The following is a 9890-nucleotide window of genomic DNA, read 5'->3' on the forward strand; positions in this document are numbered from 1 at the left end:
TCTTATGTGAGAAGCTTTTTATTGCAACTGCAAATTCAATACTATTTGACCTCAACTAAAAACAAAACGTTTTTTTCTTGCCTTGACAAGAGTTACTATATACCTGTGCTGCGTCTTAGTTTTACCCATAAGGTAAACCACAGTTTGTATACATATGTCATTGTCTATCCACTAAATGATAGCACTTTATAACATGAGAGTTAAATCCTCACTATAGCAATGCAGGGAGGTGACCTCTTAAAGCAAAATTGACCATGCACAATAATATTCTTTAAAAGGAAAGATCTGCTGCTGAAATACTGGTGTTTTCACTCATTACCACAGTATCCATATAAAACAGGTCAGACAACAAAGAGATCCCTTAAAGCTATTTTCAGTGTTGGATTGATGGAAGATTGGAGTTCTCATTCTGTGTAAAAATGCCATATAAGCACAAGCTAATGGTGCATAGTGAGTGTGTTCCAAAGTTAGTCTTTCTAGTATGAAATGTCCTCCTTGTGTTACTAACCCTGCTCAGAAAACCATTTCCCACTGAAATACAGACTTGCATGCTAAAAAGACAGTTTATTACTTGAAATGTTTAACTGCTAGAGCATCATATTAGCTGCTTTTCAGAAATCAGAACACGGAACAATGACTTTGGATTTTGTTCCCCATCACACACATTGAGATCTTCAAAGCCAGTATTGACAGGAAACAATTGCAGAGACCAATAACCCTTTCAATGTACATATAGCCATGTTAGTATTGTATTAAGATACGCATAAAAAAAAGGAAAACTAACCTTTAAACCGACAATAACTGATATTATGATTTTTTTCGAAATGCTATACTATGACTTTTTTTGACATTCAATTCAATTTTATTTATAGTATCAAATCATAACAAGAGTTATCTCGAGACACTTTACAGATAGAGTAGGTCTAGACCACACTCTATAATTTATAGATAAGTCCCAACAATTCTAGTAATTCCCCCAAGAGCAAGCATAGTGCGACAGTGGCAAGGAAAAACTCCCTTTTAGGAAGAAACCTCGGCCAGACCCAGGCTCTTGGCACAGTACGATACTATGACCTTTTTTGAATTTTTTTTGACATCCTATACTATGACTTTTTCCACATACTATGAGTTTTTTGTGACTTTTCAACATACTATACTATGACTTTTTTTCGACATACTGTATTATGACTTTTTTGAACATATTATACCATTACTTTTGGAGACTTTTGGACATACTATATTATAGGGATGAGCGAGTACAGCATTATCTGTATCTGTTAACCATATGAATTATCTGTATCTGTACTCGGACTGGGCGGGGCCTAACCCGGAAGTGAGCGGGATTTAATCCGGAAGTGGGTCGGGTTGTCTTGAAATGGGCGGGGCTTTAACCGGTATGTTATTTTAAGCATGCAATTGATATGGGTTGATCAGAAATTGTTAAATTTATTGCTGATTAGAAAACTATTTCCATGACAGCATCAGCATTGAGCTTCAGATCAATGGTTTTGATCACCATAACAAACTATATACAGAACAAGTTTTGCAACAATGTATACAACACATGCGGTTGCAATTATGAAGTAAAATGTAATGAACAAGAGTTTTCATACTCAACATAACTTTCTTTTTTTAACTTTTAATTTTTTTATGATCAGTGTGATTTATTTATTTTTTTTGGTTCTTTTTTATTTTTTTTATTTCCACACCAGGTATGTGTGTGTGTGTGTGTGTGTGTGTGTGTGTGTGAGTAAGAGAAAGACAGAGAGAGGGGGGCGGGGGGGACTGTGTTCTACGGATCAAATAGTCCAACGCTGTTTTTCAGATCTGTTTAGAGCCAGCTGACGGTTTAAAAAAGAAAAAAAATCTCCGACAGGCAGAGACGCAACGCGAGTCGCATTCTACGAAGCACCACGTCTGAACAAACCCCACGTTTACCAGAACTCTGCTGGTTAATAAGTAAGTACTACAAACCGAAGTAAAAAACAAAGCCGAAGCTGAAGAAACCCTAAACGTTAACGGAAAAGACCCGCGAACCTGAGTGACTGAGGGAGAGACAGAGAGAGAGAGAGCTGTTCTGTGTGTGAGTGAGCAGAGCGGGACACACACAGCAACACAATAAATCTGTATGTGTGTAGGGGAGGGGCGCTATGACGACTAGCCTATCACAGAACGCAGACACAGTCAGCTACCCAATGAGGATTTTTATTCAACCCGAGCACAGATATTGACTCGTATTACTCGTATAATACTCGTACTCGGCAAAACTGCTTTATCCGTACCGGATACTCGTTTCACTTTTACTCGTATCCGGCTCTACTATATTATGACTGTTTTGGACATACTATCATAGATATAGAACAATAGATATGACGTCATGTCATATCTATTGTTCTATATCTATGCATACTATAGTATTACTTTTTGGGCATACTATACTATGATTTTTTTTTTTTACTTTTTTCGACATACTATACTATGACTTTTTTTGACTTACTTTACTAAGACTTTTTTGTGACATTTTTCGACATACTATACTATGACTTTTTTTGTGACTTTTTGGACATAGTATACTATGACTTCTTTTTACTTTTTTCGACATAATATATTATGACTTTTTCATACTCGCTACAGATAAGGAAAAATTTCCCCAAAAACTTTAATGGGGAAACGGAAGAAACCTCAGGAAGAGAAACTGAGGAAAATGGACAGACAGGAAGTAAATGGCGAGTTTACAGAATAGCCAACATAACAAAATAATATTTATGTATAAAAAGTATACATAAAATGTAAACATTTGAAGAAAATGGGTCCCGGAGCCATTCAAATGTCAAACAGCTCGATACTAGGATTTGACATCTCTTCATCCAAGAGCACCTTTCAGATATCGCCAAACTGCTGTAGACTGGGCTGTATTATGATGATCATAGGGTGACAGTAACAGTAATCACTGTACCTGTAGCTTTGTTGTTGATACAGGGTGATGATATGTCTTGCTTGATGTATAATTTATGTATGCCACATCTTTACCATGTACCAAACCCACAATTTCTTTTATATTGAATTGTCTATTTAAAAAAAATACTAGTTGTGCTTTATGTGGTTGACGTTGAACGGTGATTGCATGTTGCAGCAAGATTGGGGAATATAGCCAGTCTACTGCTGACTCTGTCATCCTGCCACTGTGCAGGCATTGGACGGTGAGCTGGGTGGCCTGCGTCAATTTCCAACAGGACTTTGGGTGCTGTGGTGACCTTTCACTGAGATGTGGCTGGATCCTGGCATGCCGGAGCCATTCAACCCCAAGACTCTTTTTCTGTGCCGATCTGACGGCCACATGCTGCTTCTTGATGAATTATGCACAAGTTGAAGAAGCTGATGACATAACATTTCACTGGAATTGTATGTGACAAATAAAATTGACTGATGAGTCGTTGTATAAGTCATAAAAAGTCATAGTATAGTATGTCTAAAAAAAGGTCATACAGTGTGTTGAAAAGTTTTAAAAAGTCATAGTATGTCGAAAAGTCATAGTACAGTATGTCAAAAAAAGTTAAAGTCATAGCATGTTGAAAAAAGTAAAAAAAGTCATGAAATAGTATATGAAAAAAGTCACAAGAAAAGTCATAGTATAGTATGTTGGAAAAGGTAAAAAAAGAAAGTCATAGTATGTCGAAAAAAGTCATAGTACAGTATCTCGAAAAAAGTAATAAAAAGTCATAGTGTAGTATGTTGCAAAAGTCACAAAAAAGTCATAGTATAATTTCTCCAAAAAAGTCATAGTATAGTAGGTCGAAAAAAGTTCCGTCAGCTCTGCAAAATTTATATTGTGCTTTATGTGGTTGACTTTGGACGGTGATGGCGTCCTACTTTATGCCAACAACCCTCACTGTGATGAGTCCCATTTTCTAGAAAATGTTCTTCACCCTTTATGTCAAAAACATCCTAAATCTCGTCTTTGTTTAGAAACGTTTTATTTGTTAATTGAGCATATATAAAGGATTGGGTGATGTTGCATGCATGATGAAAACAAGGGATGTAAGTTACATGCAGGTTGTACTGTACTGTGTCCATTCTTTACAAATAATCTCAACCAGAAGGCAGCAATCTTGTTTTTCAGCCATGCAGCAGTTACAAAAATAACTATTTCCCTATCAATTCATTACTTTTTAAACAGTGTAGACAGCAAATGGAAACAAAGACTAGAAATAAAATTATATTTTTTAATACAATATTGTTCATTGGGCCAGACAAAGCAAGCTACCTGTTGTACGCTCTCTCCTTCTTGGCCCTCTCTAAGGTCTTGTCCATGGTCTTCTCATTCTCACCCCTACACTTGGGGCAGTACCACTTTCCCTTGGGCTTATGGTGAAGCCCAACACAGGAGAAATGAAACCACTCAATAGGACATTCATCGTTATCACAGCCAATCATCTCGCCGTATGATACCTGCTCACACAGGCAGTATGTCGGCTCATCTGGATCGATGGGCAGGTCTGGGGGCGACACTTCTCTCTCAGACTTTCCTTTTGACCTTTTCTTCTTCTTTGAATTTGTTTTGGCCCTCTTTTCCCGGGATGCCCCCACTCCTGCTTCCTCTGTGTGATCCAGACCCCCGTAACTTTCCCGACTTTCTCCATTTTTCTGACGTCGTGAGCGTTTCCCTCCAGCCTTGTCTCCACCACCTGAGCCTGGGGTAACCTCATCACGCTTCTTGTCGTGGTGGCCAGTTTTGCCTGGAGTAACAGTGGCTGATGATGATGAGGACGACATCGTGGATGATGCAGTGGTTGTGATGGATGCTGCTGTGGGAACGTGACTCTCTGGGACTTCTTGAGAGGAAAGGAGAAGTTCAGAATGCCAGTCTATTTGTCGTGTTCGGTTCTCAACCAACTCCACCTGAAACAGAGAATGTTCATATTTTACTGTAAAGCTCTGCCTGCTGTCATTTGGAGTACATGTGGATGACTAAACACTTGCAAAGTTAAAACTAGAATAGACCAAAAAATTGTTTAGTTAGGATATATAGAGTGGTAAGCTGTAGTATGACATTCCTTTGATAAATGTATTACATTTCGATGATTTTGTATGTGAAAATACATTTACACAATCTGCAGGAAACAAACTTGAATAGGATTTATTTATTTTTGCACATTTTTGATTTGCTTAATTTAACCGACTGAAAAGAAAAGGTGAGGCAGGCTTCTTGTATGTCCAATTATGTGTTGTAACATTTTACTGACAACCAGAGGTGTAGCAACGTAACTAGAAACAGCTTCATAATGGTTTAACCACTTCTCTAGGATTTAAAAATAAAAGTGAATGTTTACATTCTTCAATTCAAGTTAAGTAAACCGTTAAACCTCTAGTGTGGAACTATAATAGGAAGATTCAGCATTTACTGCTGGAGTTCTGCCACTGTTCAAAGACGTTTTTCCTGGTAATGATTTAAGTGAAATTCAAATGTGTACAAATAGGAAAACCTAATACAAAAGGGCCTTTTAGCAGGTCTAGAAAATCTTTTTTATTTACTCTATTGTCTGAGCACAAATGTTCCAGGAAAGTACTCAAACAGTTGCACACACTCAGACCTGGACGTTTGCCAATAAGCAGCTTCACTGGACCAGCTGCAGGCCACTCTTAACATACCATTTGACCGGCAATCTGTATCTTCTCATCTCCGAGCTCTTGGCTGCGAATCAGCGCTCTCTGAATGGTTAACTGAAGCTTTCGCCTCTGAAGCGAGTCAGATTCCCGGCGATACCGTTCATAAGCATCATCAAGCTCCTTCAGAACATCTGCCAAAGAAGACATTTTTAGAATACTGAAATCCAATATATTCTCAAGGATACGCAAAATAGAAATGGAAACTTTCATTCAGCTCATTACTTGTCATAAGAGATCACCCTATTGACCACCATCATGTGGTATGAAGGGTGCTTGGTGAAGAATGACGAACTGCACAAATGGGCTACCATTTCAGACTGCATTAGTTTTAGCTAGGTGTACCTATTAAACTGGCAAGCGTGTAGTTGTTGGGTTCAGATATGTCCGTTAACATGAACTGAGTAAAGGTTAAATTATTACTTCTACATCAAAGTTTTTGTGAAGTTTGGAAAGGTTAGCCAACATGCATCTGGAGACAAATCTCTAGGGCTGTGCTTGATTGTAGAAATTCTTAGTCGACTAACACTCATTCAATTGTATCGACTAATCGATTGGTTGATTTAATCGACAGATCTGTAAATCTGAGTTTCTCCGCAAAGAGTCATGCAAAAGCACCACTTTAATTCTTGTGTTTACCAGAGATGTGCTCGTACGTTTCTTGGAAATAAGTCATTCAACATGAAAAAAAGCATAAAACATGACTAATCGACTAAAGAAATCTTAGTTGACTAAGACCAAAACGACCAATTAGTCGACTAATCGACTAAGAGGGAGCAGCCCTACAAATCTCTCAGTTTAGTCTGCAGTCAACGAGAACGTGAAAGGTGCATCCTTAATGTTGATCAAGCATGACACATGGATAAGACAGGAGGGGAGTCTGGCTACTTTGGTTGATGGTAATGAAACTGCTGAGAGCAAAGTGGTTGCTGTTAAACTCAATCTAGTGAGAGAGTTTAAGAGCTAGTGGGTGTAGACATGCAGCTACAATGTAGTGTTTAATTATACATAATAACAATATAGGTATATTTCTACAATGTAGTTTAAGTAATACCTGCTAATTTACTTGGTTTATTCAAATATAAATGTAAGTTTACTCTCCACGTGTTGAATTGTATGCTCATCTGTAATGCACACAAAGATTATATTACACACACACACACACACACACACACAGCTTTTTTCTTTCTCTATGATACATATCCAATTACATAGTACTTACTTTCAACAAAGGAAATATACCAAGAAATAACAGCTACATTTACATTTCTGTTTACAATGTTTGACATGTCCAACTAAAGTAACTGTTAAGTAAATGTTTTATTTGTGTAACTTCTTTAGTATGTAGTTTTGATTCATTTAGAAAGATTTGAAAGAGATTTGTGTCTTGCACATCAGTGGCCACGCTGTGCAGCTTATTTACCTTGATACTTGGCATCAATTTCCTTCATAATGGACACACTTCTCTGCAAGTCAAAAGGTAGTGACTCCACCAGGTCCAAATACTCCTCAACATAATTCACAACAACGTGGCTTGGGTCGCCATTGGTCGGGTTCAACATCGCGGATCCCTCTCCACTCCAGGACACTTCAACACCTGTTAACAATAAATCATTATTAAAAATGCGTTGTTGCTGCAAAGCTGTTTAAATGCAGCTATTAATCCAGTTGGATCAGACTTCTCAGATAATTGTGTATATTATGCATTTTGTCTTGTTTTCTAGTACATACCTGAAATCAGTCTGGAAATATAGACTAATGGTCAAAATGTGAAAAGGGGAGGGGACAACAGATCTGGAGTCAGCCATCCTGAATCTTGCTACGTGTACAATGAATCTGCCAACAGAGGGCTAACTAGTCTGGGGCCGAAGAAAAATAACCCAGTTCAAAAAGAATATCACTAAATAAGTGCAATCCGACTTCAGGTGGATAACATAACGTGAGTTACTTGAAGTTCTTAAGGAGGGCACCTTAGGGTCTTGTCCTACAACAAAGCTAAACAGTAGCATGAACTAACGTGAAGGTTAGGAAACGTTGGCTGAGTGGTAACCCGACATATTAATGTGAAATCAACCACGAACAAGTTCACTGATGAACTTGAATATTTCCATCAACAGAAGGTGAGTTCCAGTGCCTAGTGGTGATAATTAACCAGTTAACGTAACGTTACCCTGCTACGTCAAGTAACCTTAACGAACTTTCTCCTCTTTGCAAGTTTGAGATGGGGTCTATGGGCTTACGATAACTCTAGCAAATGCACACAACGAAATATAATTTTAACAGTGACGTTAACTAGCTTTAATCGCTGACTGACAACGCTGCAAGTTTAAGCAAACGATAACGTTACACTGATGTGTCAAACAAAGATTAACGTAACGGAACTAACGCTAAGATAAACCACAACGTAAACAATCACAGAACACTTACATCAATAAGCTAACGTAACACAACAAACCACTTAAGTTATAATCCTTAGAAAACATTATAAGCAGTCATTTTGACACTTTAGGTGGTCTGATTTCTATAATTTTCCTTCAATGTAATTGTTAGCCAAATTAGCTTCTGTTAGCTTTTAACGCATAACGTTACTAAATAAGCGACTCACATTAGAGCTACTGCAAAAACAAACATTCAACAAAGCTTGGCTTAGCTATCTAGTTGGTGGCTAGCAGATGAACTTACTTGTGTGGATATTTGTAGTTAACGTTTAACGCTCCGTGATGCAGCTCCGTGCTGCTGTTGCTAACGCGGTCGTGTAGAGTAGACCACTGTAACAGCGTAGGTCCTAAAACTAGCATAGCTGTTAGCTAAAGTGCCTGAACAAATATTTCTGTGTGCTAGTAACGTTACGAAGCGGCTATAGCAAACACAGATACAAATGAATTAACTTGGTTTTTAGCATTAATGCCAGGCTCTTCTTTTTTGTATCAGTGACGTTACAATATATATTACCAATCTGTTATACACAACAAACGCACCAGAATGCCCCTTGCTTTGGCAGTATCTCGTGCAATACATGGATGTATTAAGAGAACGGTGCAGCGCAACGTTAACAAACATGCGTCCATGGTTTCCATGATCCAAGTCAATATGCCCCATTATGGAAAAACATTTACGTTACAATGAAGGCTTTTTAGGAACGTCAAAAAGTCACAGACACAAAATGTTATTTATTATTTATTTCAAAATTCAATCAAGTTTCTGTTTTACAGTGGCCACATTAATCTTTCCATCTCAGTTTCTTTGGTGGGTTGTGAAAAATATAGCTACCTCAGCATGTTTTGTAAATGCATTCATAATAATACTTGAGAGATGGAAGACACGTTTGTTTGTTTTCTTCTAAGGTTCATTTTATACTCTTCAAACAACAAGTCAGCGTTTATATTTCTTTTGCACCAGATTGAGAGCTGTCTTTGAAAGGATAGTCCACACCTCTCTAACGTTCATTCAATTTCAGCTTGATGAGAACATTTTCGACTGGCCCCGCCAAAGGCTATATGAGCAGTTTTTAACTATGCAAAATTGAGTATGTATGTATAGATTTTAAAACAACAATTTCACTTGACCGTTTTCAGCTTTCAAATAGCTTTTTGAAGGCTGTGCCAATCTCCTGGATCATGTCCGATGTGGTGGTGGACCTGCCATGTCGCTGGTATGCTTGACTGTTGCACTGTCTGGTAAGAGAACAGGCACCGTATGCTGCAACCACCGATGGATTCAAACTGGAGGAGGAAAAAACATAATGGATTAGGAAACAGAGACACACATATACTTAACATGTATTTACAATATTACGATTTAAAATACCACTGGGGGTTTAACTCCTGATTGATTCCCAACTGCATTATCATGTGACAATAACAATGCATGGGGGCTGCAACTAACATATTATTTTCATTATCAATTAGTCTGATTGTTTTATCTATAAAATGCCAGAACATAGTAAAAAAAAGTTTCCCACAGCAGAGCCCAATTTTCAATGTATTGTTTTTTTCTGTCCAAAACCCAAAGATATTCAGTGTGCACACATAAAACTAAGAAAAGCAGCAAATCATCAGGATAGAGAGCAGTTTTGCTCTCTATATTTACCCTGCAATTAATAAAATAAAACTTACATAATGTTTTATAAATAGTTCACAAAATGCAGCAAAGTGTATGCATTTTGTAAGTAATGTGTTTGAACATAAAAAAAACACTGGTATGGTCCTTTGAAAAGGTGCTATATA

At 37.6% G+C, this 9890-nt stretch overlaps 2 protein-coding genes across 11 annotated transcripts in view; both read right to left on the bottom strand.

Moving 5' to 3' along the window:
- Positions 1–3955: 3955 nt before the first annotated feature.
- Positions 3956–8682, bottom strand: ing1 (inhibitor of growth family, member 1). 2 transcript variants are annotated; one of them, XM_031295131.2, is made up of 4 exons: positions 8347–8682; positions 7088–7261; positions 5650–5798; positions 3956–4899 (listed from the first exon to the last, which is right to left on the bottom strand). In XM_031295131.2, the coding sequence occupies exons 2-4, from the start codon at positions 7224–7226 to the stop codon at positions 4261–4263; spliced, it is 927 nt and encodes a 308-aa protein (XP_031150991.1). In that variant the 5' UTR covers positions 7227–7261; positions 8347–8682; the 3' UTR covers positions 3956–4260. The 2 variants fall into 2 exon arrangements, with proteins under 2 accessions (XP_031150991.1, XP_031151001.1); XM_031295141.2 differs by lacking the exon at positions 8347–8682 and adding an exon at positions 7396–7533.
- Positions 8683–8828: 146 nt separating this feature from the next.
- naxd (NAD(P)HX dehydratase) overlaps positions 8829–9890 on the bottom strand; it is a 7199-nt gene continuing 6137 nt past the window's right edge. For all 9 annotated transcript variants that reach the window (XM_031295178.2, XM_031295160.2, XM_031295184.2 and 6 more), the window contains one exon: positions 8829–9386. In XM_031295178.2, the coding sequence (XP_031151038.1) occupies positions 9236–9386 (151 nt within the window). In that variant the 3' untranslated portion in view covers positions 8829–9235. The remainder of the gene's footprint in view (positions 9387–9890) is intronic.

This window comes from Sander lucioperca, chromosome 8 (genome assembly GCF_008315115.2).
Source record: "Sander lucioperca isolate FBNREF2018 chromosome 8, SLUC_FBN_1.2, whole genome shotgun sequence".
Taxonomy (NCBI): domain Eukaryota; kingdom Metazoa; phylum Chordata; class Actinopteri; order Perciformes; family Percidae; genus Sander; species Sander lucioperca.